This window comes from Chiroxiphia lanceolata, chromosome 2 (genome assembly GCF_009829145.1).
Source record: "Chiroxiphia lanceolata isolate bChiLan1 chromosome 2, bChiLan1.pri, whole genome shotgun sequence".
In the NCBI taxonomy this organism is placed as follows: Eukaryota; Metazoa; Chordata; class Aves; order Passeriformes; family Pipridae; genus Chiroxiphia; species Chiroxiphia lanceolata.
In genome coordinates this window covers 2,064,319-2,080,865 of record NC_045638.1, presented here as the reverse complement: position 1 = coordinate 2,080,865, position 16,547 = coordinate 2,064,319, and the positions used below count along the sequence as shown (strand labels likewise).

Genomic DNA, 16,547 nt, shown 5'->3' with positions numbered 1-16,547 from the left:
CCCAGCTCCCTCAGCCCCTCCTGCTGCTCCAGCCCCTTCCCCAGCTCCATTCCCTTCCCTGCACACGCTCCAGCCCCTCCATGTCTCTCTTCCATGAGGTTCCAGACCTGGACACAGCCCTGGAGGTCCCTCAGCAGTGGCAGCACAGGGGACAATCCCTGCCCTGGGCTGTGCCCACACTATCCCTGATCCGGCCCAGGTTCCATTGGCCTCTTGCCCCCCTGGGCACACCTGGGCTCGTGTCCAACCACTGTCACCAGCACCCCCAGGGCCTTTCCCAGTGGGCACTTTCTAGCCCAGTGGATAAGGACCTGGTGGTGCTGGGGGACAGCTCTGTTGCTCTCCAAGACTCCATGTGTTGTTGTCTGTGGCTCCCACAGCCCCACATTTCTACTTCTACATTTCTACGTTCCTGCTGCTTTCCCATGTCTAAGGAAGGGAACAGAGCTGGGGAAGGGTCTGGAGCAGCAGGAGGGGCTGAGGGAGCTCGGGGGGCTCAGCCTGGAGAAAAGGAGGCTCAGGTGGGACCTTCTGGCTCTGCAACCCCCTGACAGGAGGGGGAAGCTGGGGGGGGGTCAGGCTCTGCTGCCAGGGAACAAAGGACAGGAGGAGAGGGAACGGCCTCCAGCTGTGCCAGGGGAGGCTCAGGTTGGACAGGAGGAGGAATTTCCTCCTGGCAAGGGTGGTCAGGCCTTGGCAGGGACTGCCCAGGGAGGTGGTGGTATCACCATCCATGGAAATGAATGTGGCACTTGAGGACGTGGCTTATTAATGGTGGTGGTGCTGTTTGATGGTTGGACTTGATCATCTTAAAGGTCTTTTCCAACCCTGACGATTCCATGATTTGGCCCAAGTAGCTGAGGTTGTTTCCTGGAGCAGAGCAGGATGACTGTGGAGAAGCAGTTGGGAATTTTGGCTGGCAGTCCATGTCCACTTTCCAACCTCCTCCCTGTGCCTGCACTGTGCTGTGTTGTGCTTATCTCCAGCAGCCAGAACAAGGACATCTGTCCCAGACAGTGCTGTCCTACCTCCATATGGCCTCTTCTCCAGGCACATCCTGTTCTTTCTCACAGTGTGTTATTCCCAACAGTCCTTGGATGGCTCTGTGGCTATCGGTGTTTGGCACAGACACATCAGCCCCTCGTCTCCTGGGCTTCTGCAGTATCTCACCCAACATCCCAAAAGATTTACAGGCTATGAGGGAAAGGGAGAAATCTGAAAAGCCGCTTTCAGGGAGTCATTTGAACCACAGTCCTGTTGCCTGAGGAGTAAAACCCAGTGGTATGGAAGAGTTTTCTCCCTTCCAAAAGAAAAGGCATTTCCCTTGGACATACAGAAAGGTCCAGCCTGAGGCTGTGCAACAACAGCCCCTGATGTCTCAGAGAGAGCTGCTCCCTCTGTACAGGGGTCAATCAATGATCCTCTGGTGCTTCAGCAGAGCTTCCTCCCCCTGCTCCAGACACACAGCTCCACACAGGACAGGGATCTCAGGGTGGAAAGTTCAGGAATGTAAAAGACAGGGACACAGGAGAGGGAGCAGAGGGGGCTTGTGATGAGAGGGAGAGGGAGGCAGCAGCACAGCCAGGGGCCAGTGCTGACTTGTAGTGATTCAGAGCTCAGAGGGAGTTTTCAGGAGGAATTTCTTCCTGGAAAGGGTGTTCAGGCCTTGGCAGGGGCTGCCCAGGGAGGTTTGGAGTGCCCAGCCCTGGAGGTGTCCCAGGAAGGCCTGGCCGTGGCACTCAGTGCTCTGGGCTGGGGGACAAGGTGGGGATCCATGGGCTGGGAGGGCTTTTCCAACCTCAGGGATCCTGGGATTGGATTTGGGAGCTTTTACAGAGCCAGACAAAAATTAAAGTCTGTGAGTGAGCAGCGAGGAGAGTCTGAAGAATAAGAATTGCTTTGGAAAAGGTATTTCAAAATAACATTTAATATTATTAGAAGAATTACATTCATACATAATTTCGGATACATCACTTAATGCTCCACATTTCAAGTCCTGGGTTGCACCTACTACCTTTTTCTTTCAGGAAAATCAAATCCTTTGGATGTTTAAAAGTCTCCCTCTGTGGCTCTGCTGTCTCGTCACCGAAGTATCCGAAAGATAAAGCTGAGCTTGGTTAGACTGAAAACAAGCAGAGACTGGAAACACAGCAAAGCAAAAGCATTTTCTCTCCTGGTCTTGAGTTCCAGGCAAAAGGGTTTCCAGATTTTATTGACAGTGAAGTTATTCTGCTTTGGCAGGACCAGGTTAGAGCAGGCCAGCCCTCCTTCAGTGGATTTAACAGTGGGAGCATAAGGAGTAAAACAACTGTAGTTAGTCCCCATATGGGAAAGGAATAAAGTTATGGAATAAAGGAATAAAATATGCTGGAGATCCCTTTGAGCCTTCCACTAGACCAGGTTGCTCCAAGCCCTGTCCAGACTGGCCTTGGGCACTTCCAGGGATCCAGGGGCAGCCACAGCTTCTCTGGGCAACCTGTGCCACCTCCCTCATCTCATCAGGGTTTTAAGGGAAATATCCAAGTATGGAATGCAACTAGCAGAAAGCTGGCAGTAAATCTACCAAATCATCCTGAGTCTCAAGAAAATAATCCATAAAAACTGTTGAGGATATGTAGGTAATGGACACAAACGTTTTAAAAAATAACCTGCTCCAGTATTCAAGTAATGCCTTCAAAGGGGAGCTTTTCACTTGTGCTCATCCCAACAGCATTAGAAATCATTAATAAATTAAATCCCTAGAAATAATTCACATTCTTAGTCACCACACAATATCACACCTCAGTCTATCACTTTCCTTAACTGTAAAAATGCAAAGAGTCCATTTAAGTTTAGCACAAACCTACCCTAGTATTATTTTCACAGAGCATTCCAGTATTAGCAGAGTAAAATATGTTTCATTACTTTAGTTTATAATCCCTGGGTGAAAACTTCATCTGCCTGAGGGTCAAACCCACTGCAGAGAAGCCTCCCACGTTTGTTGTGTGGGTTTTGAAAAAATAAATCCTGCTGACACTAAACCACTAAACCTTTTCAGTTTAGCACTGTGAGGATCTCCCTACCTGTCTTGCCATCTAGGAACAGCCAAATACATTCTTTTGTACAAAAAGTGTTCCTAAAAAAAAAAAAAAAAGACTATTATTTTCATTTTCATTAAGCTGCTGAATACAGCAATTTATATTTTTACAGAATTATCTCCATTTAGTTGCATTTCAGAAGTTGCAAAGTGGCCTGAGTCACTGAAAGAACAAAGCATTTTTTTTTTTAATTTAAAAAACTGAATGATCATACTGTAATCAATTCATTAAAATTAAAAACCCCTCAAGTAATGCTAATTACAAAATGTTACAGCAGAGGTTTGTCTTTTATGCACATTTTTATCTAGGAATTGCTAAGCCTGGAGGATGCTGTTATTGTACAGAGCTGAAATTACAGGCATGGAGAGGCTGCACAACGTAGGAGCCTCAGAAAAATCCATCTGGTTGGAATTTAGGTGATTTCTTTGGAATTTGGTAAGTTTTAGGCCAAGTTAAAAGGGCTTTAACCTCAGGAAATGACTTATCTGCAAACTGATTGTACTCTGACATGCAACATTAGCTTTTTCTCACCTCTACCTTCAGAACACAGTTCCAAAAGCAGCTTAAAATACTTACTGGAGGAGTTCCAGGGCCATTGCTACTTTCACCAAGTCAAAAATATTCTCCCCTTATTTACAAAATGCCTTTAAGCCTCCCCAAAGAACACCAGTAAAATACAGTAACTCTGATAAATTACCATGAAACTGCACTTCCCCCCCCCCCTCACCACCACCACAGGAACTCGAGATTCCTGCTTTTTAACACCAGCTCCTGGATTACTGGAGAGCACTCCCAAAATGTAGCTTGAAAGCTGGGGGGAATAAAAAAAAGGAATTGCAGCAACGCTTTCCCTTGTTTTGCTGTTTTTCCACCACGATCCAAAGTGTCCGACACGTGGCTTAACTTTCCATGTTCTCAAGGAAGTCACATTCAACACTGTCTTCCAGCTGCTGCAAGATCCTGGGGGTGCTGCTGCTTCCAACATAGTCCATGGAAACAGCTGGGGAAGGGTGGGAATTTTGGGACTCGTTCCTGTTTGCTGTAAATGCCCAACAGAGAGTCTGGAAGAAGGGCATGAGCTGGGTGATGCTGGAGACGGAGCGCAGGGTCAGCAGGGGGAATCTGTGCTTCTTGGGAACTCCCTCAGTGTGCTTTGGTTCCTGGGAGCAAAATAAAAGGAGATTTACTAAAGGTCTTGTCAGAGAGGAGTTGTTTTCACTGGTGGCTGTGGGCAGATGTAAGGGAAAAACAGGAAAACTGCCTCTTGCTCCCTTACGCTCACAAGCAGTTTGAAAGCCTAAAGACCTGTGAAAGCAGATGATTTTTAAAAGCCTCATGAATTTTAGTAGAATATCGTGGAATCACATGGTTTGGGTTGGAAGGGACCCTAAAGATCATCTAATCCAATGCCCTGCCATGGGCAGGGACACCTTCCACTAGCCCAGGTTGCTCCAACCTGGCCTTGGACACTTCCAGGGATCCAGGGGCAGCCACAGCTTCTCTGGGCAACCTGGGCCAGGGCCTCCCCACCCTCACAGGGAAGAAATACCTAAAAATCTGTTGCATAACTTAAAATCTTGTCACCTGTTTAGAAAAGTAAATTAATGGATTAAAAAAAAAAAAAAAAGAGAAGTTTCTTTACCCTATATTTCATCTTGAGCAGATCCATGATCCTCACAATGTGTGGTCTGCATTCCTGATGGTTTTCTACCAGGTGAGAGGTCACAGGACATGACTCTGTGTCCACCTCTGGGACAAATGCCCATTTGTACCTGAAACAAGATTCCTTGATAAGAAGGAAATCCCTGTTTGGATCATTCCTAGTTTGGATCATTCATAGCCCTGGTTTCTTTCTAGCATTTGTATTCTTTTGCTTTAATGAACAAGTACATTACTACCTTGTCAGTATTTAAATGCAACTACCCCCAAAACATTCCCATGTGTGTGCAAAGGGAAAACAGCCTCCATCTTTCCCTTCTCCCAGTTTTTCCAGGTTAGGGAACCTCTGAAAGAGATGGTGAAAGATGGTGAAATTCTCCTACCCTGGCAAGACCAAACTGTTCTCCCAAATACCCCAAATTACAACATCAACACCTGCACTTGCAAAAAGAACTGAGGGCAAAATGAAGTCTGGGAGAAAACAGATGTGGAATGACTTTAAAGGATAAGAATGGGAACAACGTGGTGTGACAGGACAGTCCACCCTGAGCAGACCTAAAATCCAATAATGCACACTGTGCAAGCCATAGAATCACAGAATCATGGAATCTGCTGGGTTGGAAAAGACCTCTGAGATCATCAAGTCCAACCCTTGATCCAACCCCGCTGTGGTTCCCAGCCCATGGCACTGATGCCACATCCAGTCTGTCCTTAAACACCTCCAGGGATGGAGAATCCACCACTTCCCTGGGCAGCCCATTCCAATGGCTGATCCCTCTCTCTGGAAAGAATTCCTTCCTGATATCCAACCTAAACCTCCCCTGGCACAGCTGCAGACCCAGCCCTCTTGTCCTACTGCTGCTTCCTGGGAGAAGAGTCTGAACCCCCCCTGGTTCCCCCCTCCTGTCAGGGAGTTGCAGAGAGTGAGGAGGTCTCCCCTGAGCCTCCTCTTCTCCAGGCTGAACAGCCCCAGCTCCCTCAGCCTCTCCTCACAGCACTTGTGCTCCAGTCCCTTCCCCAGCCTCGTTGCTCTCCTCTGGACCTGCTCCAGCCCCTCCATGTCCTTCCTGAGCTGAGGGCCCAGAACTGGACACAGCACTCCAGGGGTGGCCTCACCAGCGCTGAGTCCAGGGGTAGAATCACTTCCTTGGACCTGTTGGCCACACTGTTCCTGAGCCAGGCCAGGATCCATTGGCCTTCTTGGCCACCTGGGCACACTCTGGCTCCTGCTCAGCTTCCTGTCCATCCCCACTCCCAGGTCCTTTCCTGCCTTTTCTGCATCATGCCAGCTGTCAGGCCAGTTCAGCTGCTGCCTTGGTGTTCAGTTATGCTGAAACCCTCCTGGTTCACCAGACTTGGAACACACATCTTTTCTTTGACACAAGATGTGACATCCTTACAGATGGCAGATTCTTCCACGTACTCCCTTGATGTGTGGAGCTTCTCCTGGGAAGCAGGGATGCCTCCCCAGAGGTTAAGGGAAAGAGAGAGATCTGCTATCTCATATGGTGACTTATATCAACCTCTACTTAATGATTGTTTCTCTTGCTACCTTGGATCTAATTGCTTTAACATAACTGCTTTGTTACAGTGCATTATATTACTTTGCTATATAACACTCTACTAGTAGATTTTTTTTTTTAGTTTTTACACCGTGTAGTAAATAATTCTGATGAGGATCTTTCCTCTGTTCACCTGTTTGTTAATTTCTCATAATAAATCATTCATTTATATAAATCTTTCTGGTTTGCCTTTGTTGAAACCAGTGGGACAAAGGGGTTTAATAGCTCTGTAATTCCTTTGAATTTAAACTGCTAACACAGTCTGGGGCTAAGATGGGATTCAGCCACACCTGAACCCTTCCCTGGATCTTAAAATGTCTGGATCTTAAAAGGAATAAGTTATTTATGGGGATGCTGCCCTAGAGACACTGCTGCTCTGAGAGTGGAAAGGATCTCTTCCTTCTTCCCTCCTGGACTTTCATTTGGAAGGGACAAGAGTTTTGATCCATTGTAAATACTGCTTTGTCATGGTAGAGATTGTTGAGATTGTGTGTGTAATGTATTGTAATATTTATTTTGTACAGTCATTGTAATATATATATTCCCTTCTTCCCATTTTGAGTCTCGTGTGGTGTCTGGAAAACCCATCTCACACTGGGTTGAGATGTGGGGGGGGGCTTGGGCTAGGGAATTGGATTTTGGGGCTCTCAAACCATGACATTCATACAACTCCATCCCAAAGAAAAGTGATGTTTCACAGACTCTGAGTTTACCTTTATGACTTGTAACAAATTAATAAATCAACCCAGAGATTAAATTAGCGACAACAAAATGAACCCAAAAGGAATTTCCTAATGACTGTGCTAATTTTTCTTACCCCAAATTATCAGATTCATGTAAAACCACGAAAACATTTCCAAACAGGGAGGAGGAAAAAGGTGAACTGGGGAAAACCCATCCCCTAATTAGTGTGAACTGACTCCTTGTTCCTTCCCAATCCTGTCACCATAACTGGCCACAGGGAGGAGGAGTTTAGAGAGCCAGGGAGTCCTTCCTGCACCTCAAGACTCGCCAGCAAGGCTTTGCTTTTTAAAACCTTCCCTGAGCCTTCCACTCTCCCGGGACACCGGGAGAACAGGGACTTACATTTGGAACAAGTGCATCCTGTCAGGGGGGAAGGAAAGCGCCGTGTCCAAAAATTTACAGGCTGAGAGGTACAAGGAGAGCTCGTTGTGCTGGATGTCAGACCCGCTGCCATCCCCTGGGCCTCTCTGCTTGCTTAGTTTGCTGTTGCTCCTGCGTGAAAATTCAAGGAATGGCCCATTAAAACATAAATTAAAGGGGTTTCATTCCCACGTTTACAAAAGCAGGCACTGCTACGACTGGTTTTATTCTGTGGGAGATCATAGGAAATTAATTATGGGTTCAATATCAAAAGGCAGGAGGAGAAAAATAATCTAAAATGTACCAAGAAAAAAAAGGCAGCATGTTAAAATATTCAAATGCTGACTTAGTATTTAATCTTATCTTTGTATGCAATTAATAATTATTATAAAAATATATATTATAAATATAAATATATATCAAATAGATTAATTTAATAATTAATAATGATATAAACATATTATATTATTCCATATTATAATGTATAATATCTTATATATGATATATATTACATATTATTGTAACATATATAATATATATTATATATTAAAATATATACTATATTATAATATATATACTGTATTATTATATATTATTATTATATTATTATAATATATTTTATTATTATATATTATTATATTATATTATATATTATATTATATATTATATATATATCATATATAATATATATTATCTAATTATATATTATATATATTATATATTATATATTATATATTATTATTATTAAATATAATATATATACTATATTATAATATGATTATATTATTTTATATTATATTATTATATAATTATTATATTTATAGAAATATAATTATAGAAATATAAATATAATATTAGTAATAATATAATATATTAATAATTATATGAATATAATATTAATAATTATATGAATATATTAAATATATTAATGTAATGATTAATTTAAATAATCAGTATATTGATATATAAAAATATATATTAAATAATTAATATATTATATATAAATATATATTAAATGTATTAAAATATATAAATATATATATTAAATATATATTTTTAAGCATCTCACTATTGTAGCTAATATAAAATAATAAATAAAATTTATTATAATAATAAATATTTATTTTATATATAATTATTATTATATAAAAATTTCAGAGTATAAAATAATCCTAAACTGTGACTCATGAGCACCAGAAACATAAAAGTGCAATACCACAAAATCTTGTTGGCTCCTCCCTACCCCAGATAATTAATTAATTAAAGAAATTAAAACTGGCAGATACAGAACAAGCAGCTTTCACAACTTCTCTTTCAGATAAATGGCAACACTCACTTTGATGGTTCCTCTTCCTCAGTCAGATCTTCTTCCAGCTGAAGGAATGTCTGGATCTTAAAAGGAATAAATTGTTTATGGGGATGCTGAAATGTTCATACAACTCCATCCCAAACAGAAGTGATGCTTCACAGACTCTGAGTTTACCTTTATGACTTGCAACAAATTAATAAATCAACCAAGAGACAACAAAATGAACCCAAAAGGAATTTCCTAATGACTGTGCGAATTTTTCTTACCCCAAATTATGAGATTCACGTAAAACCACGAAAACATTTCCAAACAGGGAGGAGGAAAAAGGTGAACTGGGGAAAAACCCCATCCCCTAATTAGTGTGAACTGACTCCTTGTTCCTTACCAATTCTGTCACCATAATTGGCCACAGGGAGGTGAGATGCTGAGGAGAAATCCTTAACAGGAGAACTCGGAAGAAGAGGAACATCTGGGCAGCAACCAGAGAGGTCTGGCCCACACGGAGGTTCTCGGTCAGTCGTTCTGGGGGAAACACAAAGAAGTAAAAAAAACAAAAGAAAAGCAATGTTTTCTTGAATTTGGGAAATAAAAAGTGTAGAATCACAGAATGGGTTGGGTTGGAAGGAACCTGAAAGATCTTCTAATTCCAATCCCCACGGGCAGGGACACCTTCCACCAGCCCAGGTTGCTCCAGCCCGGCCTTGGACACTTCCAGGGATCCAGGGGCAGCCACAGCTTCTCTGGAAATTCTATCCCAGCCCCTCCCCACCCTCCCAGCCAGGAATTCCTTCCCAATATCCCATCTAACCCTACTCTCCTTCAGCTTAAGGCCATTTCCCTTGTCCTGTCACTCCAGGCCCTTGTGAAAGGTCCCTCTTCACCTTGTGGCAAAACAAAATATTTTGCTTTATCATCAGTTTTGGGCTGAGTCCCTTCCATTCAATGAACAAAATTAGGATCCAGACAAAGCCTGAAGCTGTGGTGGGTTTACAGGACACAAAATTTGGTCAAAACTGACTTTTAAGGAGAACAACAGCTGGAAGGTTGCCACAAAGTAATCACATTTCCAGACCAAAGGTCTCGAAACACAGATTCCTCTCTTTAATGAGGAATTTAATTTAGAGACTGATAAATTTTATTAAAAATAAGGAAAAATGGAAGTGTGTGTCAGAAAACAGGTGACATTCCTTTCTTACAGAATTTCTATCACAGAATGGTTTGGGTTGGGAGGGACCTTAAAGATGATTTTGTTCTGACCTCCTGCCACGGGCAGGGACACCTTCCACTAGCCCAGGTTGCTCCGAGCCCCGTCCAACGTGGCCTTGGGCACTTCCAGGGATCCACAAACTCTCTGAGCAAAGAGATCTGTGATCCAGGTGGAAGAGAAAGGCAGTGGAAGGGCAGATCTTACCCTGTATCAGGGGCAGGTAGAGGTGGTACTGGTCGGTCTCCCCGCTGAAGACGGCGAACGCCTGACGCTTCAGCAGCATCGCCTTCTGCTCAAAGCTTGGGTACAGTTTTAGGGCACTGCTCTGCATGTCTGTGACAGAGAGAACAATTATCTAACCATGGGAAAGACTCCCTGTGATTTGGGCTGAAAATAATCCCCGTGTCCTGAAATCTAAAGGAGAAAAAGCTCTCTTTTTGGGTCCGCCGGTGGCGAATTCACCTCGCGCTGTAAACCTTCGCTCTCCTTCTAAAAGGCTGAAAAAGAGATTAAAGCTGCTTGAGGCAAATTGAAGGGCTGCTATCATCCCATCCTTTCCCCCAGGACCTATTCTTCCACACTCTCCTCAAAGCACCTGACTCCAAGGTTTTCTGCCCTGGCTCGTGCAGAAAGCTCACAGACACCTGCAGACTTTGGCAAAGTCTCCTCCTGGAAAAGGTCACACTTGAGCAACTCAAAATTAGGGCAAAATGTGAATTCAGGAGCCCAGCACAAGCATTTCTACAACAAGCCCACTTCTAGTGTGTTTTAGACGTGACTAAAATACAGATTTAACTCAGCACAGGCAATAAAGTTGACAAATATGGTCAAATTATGCTGAATCAGCAGTGTCAGCATTTTATTGCCACATCAGGATATTAAAAATACACCTGGTACCTCAAATGGAAATAGATCCCAAACTGATGCAGAGGTGAGTTCTCAGCAGCTGATACTTACTCATCAAATCTTTAAACATGGTTTTCTCATGTGTCAGGAGATGGTCAATAATGGATCTCCAACTGCAGGAGATAAAGAAGGGATTAGAGAATCAGGGAAAGCTTTGGAATAGATTCACCTCAGGAAAGATTGGGGTCAAACCTTTCAAACAAGGAAACAGTTTCCAAACAGGATTCATGAGCAGACTTGTATGTGGGTTAACAAATAAGACACTGAGCAGAATTAGGGGGTGAGACCCATTTTTAACATTATTCCATGCTGTAAAGCAGTACCAAATGGAATTTTCTTCCCAGTGTTAGCCTTCTCCTTTACAGCCTTTCCTTGCCAATTCAGAATGCAAGCTTGGAGTGCTACAATCCCATGTCTTACTGAGTGCATGAAGTGTCCATCTGGAAAAAAGAGGGATCCATGTACAACTCCAGCACTTCTTTTTTCCAGGCTCTCTTGGTGTAGGCGTATCCACTCAAGGAGCTGAGCAACTGAGCACCAGCACGGAAACTGGGAATGTTGTAGGCACTGGGGGAAGAGAAAAAAATGATAAACGGGTATTTTTTTAAAGTAAAGTTTATGTATATAGGAAATAAACTCGGGACAGTGGTTTTAAACTGCCAGAGGGCAGAGTTAGATGGGATATTGGGAAGGAATTCCTGGCTGGGAGGATGGGGAGGGGCTGGGATAGAATTCCCAGAGAAGCTGTGGCTGCCCCTGCATCCCTGGAAGTGCCCAAGGCCAGGTTGGATAAACTTGGAGCACCCTGGGCTAGTGGGAGGTGTCCCTGCCCATGGCAGGGGGTGGCACTGGATGGGCTTTCAGGTCCCTTCCAACCCAAACCATTCCATGATCTCTTTGTCCGTTGGCTGGTAACTGGGAGCAGCAGGAGCTGGGCAGACCAAAGCAGTTTGTGCAGAAGCAACTCCCAGTCTGGGGAGGTATTTCCAGACGGGTCACATCACAGCCTGTCTCCACTACAAGTGTGAACCAAAACTTCCCTCCAAAAAAAATTTCCAATACACTTTGCATCCTTGTCAGCAGAACCCTTGGATATCACCCATCTCTCCCTCACTTTTGGCTGAAAAACTAGGCACAGGATAGGGAGATATCCTGCTCTTCCTGCTTCCTGGTGGGTCCTGTGATGTGCACAGTGCTCTGCTGCCCCACCCCAGAGTCTCTCCACATTCCCTGACAAGCACAGAGAGGGGAAGCTTTGAGGAAAGGCCAAAAATCCAGGTGGGAGGAACATCTACAGCTAAATGGGAACTGCTGTCACAGAGCTCAAACCACACAAGGTTGTAGCTCCCGAGGGAAATACAGCTCAAACACAGCTCAAATACAGCTCAAGCCTTATTAGAATGGAAACAAGGAGTGGGAAAAAAAAAAGGAAAAGCAAAAATATAACACTGGGGTCCAAAATTCAGAGGACAAAACCAGGTGTGCAGAGAGAGACTCACCTGTGGTTGCGCAGGTAAGGGAAGACGTAGTAGAGCAAACGTGAGATCAGTGGCACAGCTTTGTCCTTCTCATCACTCCTGTAAACCATGTCCAGAAGAGAAGCAAGGACCTCAAAAAATGAAAAGAACATCTCTTTAAACCCAAAGCTGGCATTTCTGGCAGAAGGGGAACGTGCCACGTTCCAGGCTGGAATGTGTGTGCCCATGGGATGCTTCAGGGAAGGTTTGCACTCCCATTTTATCTACCTGGGAAACTTAATGTTTAGTAAGTTAAATTAAACTGCTTAATAATATCAGTGCTTAATTATATCAAACCCACTTCAGCTTAATAATATCAAAACCACCCCACAGATGAGAGGGTCCTACTTACTTCAGCAAGGAGAGAAAGGGCTTGGACACTGTATATGGAGGGAGCAGAGGCAGAAACCATTGAAGATGGTGCCACTGAGGTATCTGAAAGAGGCAAAATAATTTAGTGTTCTTCTTCAGGTATGTCCAGATTTTGCTGTTTCCTAATTTGCCTCCCAAACAGAACTGTTGGTATCACAGTGGAATGTAAACTTGTGCAAACCACACACTGTCAAACACCTTGTGCTCTTCAAGGCCTTCAGCAGAGGAGAGGAGGGAGCAGGAAGCCAGAGAAAACCACTTTACCATTCACATCTTCCATGTTGAAGTCGTCTGGTAAAATCTGAGGCTGAGCTTTCACTTCCAGGTTCCTGCTCAGCCAACTGGTCTGTTCCAGAGAAGAACCGGCCACAGTCCCTACGGCCTCCAGGATTTTTTGGGTCACCTCCTGTAACATGAGCAGAAAAAGTGGCATCAGATGGACACTATCATCACTTGGCATATTTAATTCCCAGGGAAATGAGAAGCTGGTGACTGTAACTAAACCAAACCCCATCTGGCCAAAGCAAAGCAGAGGCCACTTGGGAAAAGGCTGTAAGATGGCAAAGCTTTCTGTCACTGTTGTTATTTTGTTGGCAAGTCTCTGAAGCAGAAGTGGAGACTTAATTGCTCTGTTGGCACATAAAATTACTACAAACATAACCACATCTCACCACCTCAGAGCCAAAACTGCACCCACATAAGTGGTGCTTGAACTGTTGTGGTGAAATCACCACCAGGACAGGAGGAAAATCCTGCTCTGCTCCACCCCTTTACACAACAGGTGAGTTCAGAGTCATTTCCATTGCCAAACACAGCTGGGAGCTTCAAGGGTAATTAGGCCACTAGTTTTCCTAGATAGCTTTGAGATTTCAGTATTTACACACGGGAGATGAACCCTTGACACCACACTTGTGTTACGACTCCAATTCTGAGAGAGATCGTTAAAACTACCCAGGGAAATCAGCTTTGAAAAGTTCGTGGTTTCACACAACATTTGGACAAAATTTTGTTTGTCCCTCCTGTTTGAGCCTCCCTTATTTACCAGGCCTCAGCCACAATGTGTGGATGCACATCCAGGCATTCCCAAAAGCACAGGGGAATTCAGATGCAAAGGACAGAGCAGGTCATCTCCACTTTTACTCATAGGTACAGTGCCAGATTTAGGAATTGAAAAGTGAGCATTTATCCACTGTACCTGCAAGTCTTTTTGGTCTTTTTTGTTTTCCAGAGTGGGTGTCCTGGTCACAAAGTCATTCAGGGTGCTGTGGGAAAAGCAATTCCCTCCAGGTTAGTGGCTGTACGTGTCTGTCAATGCAGCTCTAAAGCTTCTCTCTTAGTACCTGAGGAGGAGGAAGTGTCCAGGAGGAGCCAAGTTCAACTGCACAGACTCCTTGAGGAGTCCTAACAAGGGCTGGAAGTTCTCCTGCAGGGCTGAGACAGGCAGTCTGCCAAAAAAGCAACACCAGAACACACCTGAGTGAAGCTGGAGTCATGGAAAGAACAAAAAACAACATCCAGGGGTAACTCCTAAACATACTGCTTACAGTCTGTTGGACAGCCTGATCTATCCCAGGCTTTCCATGGAAGAAAAGCCAAGTGTGTGAAGAAGAGTTTTGATCAAAGGAGTATTTCCAGTGGACTGCCCAGCCCAGGCTGCAGCCATGGCAGTTTTACTGAATTTAGAAGTTCTCTATCCATTCACTGGGCAACACAGAACAGATGAGGAGAAAAATGATAAAAAATCATAGAGACATGGAATGGTTTGGGTTGGAAGGGACCTTAAAAATCACCCAGTCCCACCCACTGTCATGGGCAAGGACACCTTCCACTAGCCCAGGTTGCTCCAAGCCCCATCCAACCTGGCCTTGGACACTTCCAGGGATCCAGGGGCAGCCACAGCTTCTCTGGGCAACCTGGGCCACGGCCTCACCACCCTCACAGAGAAGGATTTCTTCCTAATATCCAGTCTATCCTACTCTCTGCCAGCTTGAAGCCATTCCCCCTTGTCCTGTCACGCCAGGCCCTTGGAAATAGTCTCTCTCCATCTTTCCTGGAGCCCCTTCAGGCCCTGCAAGGCCACAGTCAGGTCACCCCAAAGCTTCTCTTCTCCAGGCTGAACAATCCCAGCTCTCCCAGCCTTTCCTCCCAGCAGAGCTGCTCCAGCCCTGGGATCCTCTTGGGGCCTGCTCTGGACTCTCTCCAGCAGCTCCATGTCCTTGCTGGGCTGTTCCCCAGGGCTGGAGCAGCTCTACAGGGGGGTCTCACCTGAGGGGCACAATCCCCCCATCACCTCCTGCCCACGCTGTTTTGGATGCAGCCCAATCTTGCTCATGAGATGCCTCAAGTTGCTCCATGAGCATGAAATGAGGTTTTCAGGCTGCACAATCAACAGAGCAATGGAACAGAACATCCCAGCCCTGGTACTCCATGTCTGTGTGGCAACAATGAAGGGACAGCACATTTCCTGCACAAAGGTGTTCTGTGACACTGGGATACGAAGATCAAAGTCAAGCAGAAACAGTGATGCAGAGTGTTCTCCTGACCAGAGTCAAACAAAAAAATTCTCCTTTATAACATCTGACTGACCTTTGAATGAAAGCATAACTGAACTGCAGCATTGGGATATCCACGAGAGAAGATTTCTGAAAAAGGAAAAAGCAACACCACAATTATTTGCCATCAGAAAGAAAAAGAAGGTCCAGGCTGTGCAATACTTGTGTTCAGTGGTTAACATGCCCTTCAAGTGAAGCCACTTGTACTCCAAGAGGTGACCAAAGTATCTGTACAGCAGTTCAGGACAGAAATGCATCCCTGAGTCATAAATGTGCAGCAGCTTCACAAAAATGTCACCGTCCCCAGCACTGGAGGCCCCCACACCTTTTCATTCCCAGCAACTTCTCCAGGAAAATACTGGAATCACAGACTGGTTTGGGTCAGAAGGGACCTTAAAGATCATCCAGTCCCACCCCCTGCCATGGGCAAGGACACCTTCCACTAGCCCAGGTTGCATCAGGGTCCATCCAGCCTGGCCTTGGACACTTCCAGGGATCCAGGGGCAGCCACAGCTTCTCTGGGAATTCTATCCCAGACCCTCTTCACCCTCACAGCCAGGAATTCCTTCCCAGTATCCCATCCAACCCTGCCCTCTGGCAGTTTAAAACCACTGCCCCTTGCCCTGTCATGATCTGCTCAAAAGTGATGTTCAGAAGAACCTTCTTACACTGAGGGATCAAAGCACAGAAACCCACATTCTGGAAAACAAAACTTACTCAGGAGTAAAAGAGAATCCCACACTTAAAAGAAAAACCTTCTAACAATGCTGAGCAGACACACTGGGACAGATCCAGGAGAGAATATATGAAAAAATGGAATTATCTCCGTGGTTACCTCTTCACCCTTGATCTGTGCTGGTTTCTTGACCACCTCTTTGATAAGATGTAAAATAGTGTCAATTTTCAGTGTGTTAAGGGCACAAATTAGGTCCACAAGAATAAGCTGAGATGCACTGGCCACTGGAAGGATCTGACAAAACAAGACAAAGCAAAAGACAAACCCCTCAGACCCCTGGGCCACACAAACCAGCTCTTTGTGTGATTCCCCAAACATCAAAACTTATACAAAATGTACATTACAGGGGTTAAATCAAACACAGACCCCTTTGCCATATACAGGTCTTCTTCCAACACCTTATGAAAACAACTTTTTCATAAAAAGAACAGTTTGATCATGCTAAAATGAAAAGAAAGAGGTTCTGATCAGAATAAATGCTCAGTTCCAGAGAACACTACAGCTCTGGCCTTTCTCTGGAAATGGAATTTGATTCACGGTCTTGAA

General features: G+C 44.6%; 1 protein-coding gene across 4 annotated transcripts in view; it reads right to left on the bottom strand.

Annotated features, from left to right (window-relative positions):
- Positions 1-2,549: 2,549 nt before the first annotated feature.
- LOC116783505 (protein dopey-2-like) overlaps positions 2,550-16,547 on the bottom strand; it is a 49,069-nt gene continuing 35,071 nt past the window's right edge. For all 4 annotated transcript variants that reach the window (XM_032681131.1, XM_032681134.1, XM_032681132.1 and 1 more), the window contains exons 23-37: positions 16,101-16,235; positions 15,300-15,355; positions 14,054-14,158; positions 13,909-13,975; positions 12,978-13,119; positions 12,694-12,776; positions 12,324-12,433; positions 11,245-11,391; positions 10,876-10,937; positions 10,123-10,251; positions 9,097-9,233; positions 8,739-8,794; positions 7,385-7,534; positions 4,720-4,849; positions 2,550-4,237 (exon numbers count right to left, since the gene is read on the bottom strand). In XM_032681131.1, coding sequence (XP_032537022.1) covers positions 3,977-4,237; positions 4,720-4,849; positions 7,385-7,534; positions 8,739-8,794; positions 9,097-9,233; positions 10,123-10,251; positions 10,876-10,937; positions 11,245-11,391; positions 12,324-12,433; positions 12,694-12,776; positions 12,978-13,119; positions 13,909-13,975; positions 14,054-14,158; positions 15,300-15,355; positions 16,101-16,235 — 1,770 coding nt within the window. In that variant the 3' untranslated portion in view covers positions 2,550-3,976. The remainder of the gene's footprint in view (positions 4,238-4,719; positions 4,850-7,384; positions 7,535-8,738; positions 8,795-9,096; positions 9,234-10,122; positions 10,252-10,875; positions 10,938-11,244; positions 11,392-12,323; positions 12,434-12,693; positions 12,777-12,977; positions 13,120-13,908; positions 13,976-14,053; positions 14,159-15,299; positions 15,356-16,100; positions 16,236-16,547) is intronic.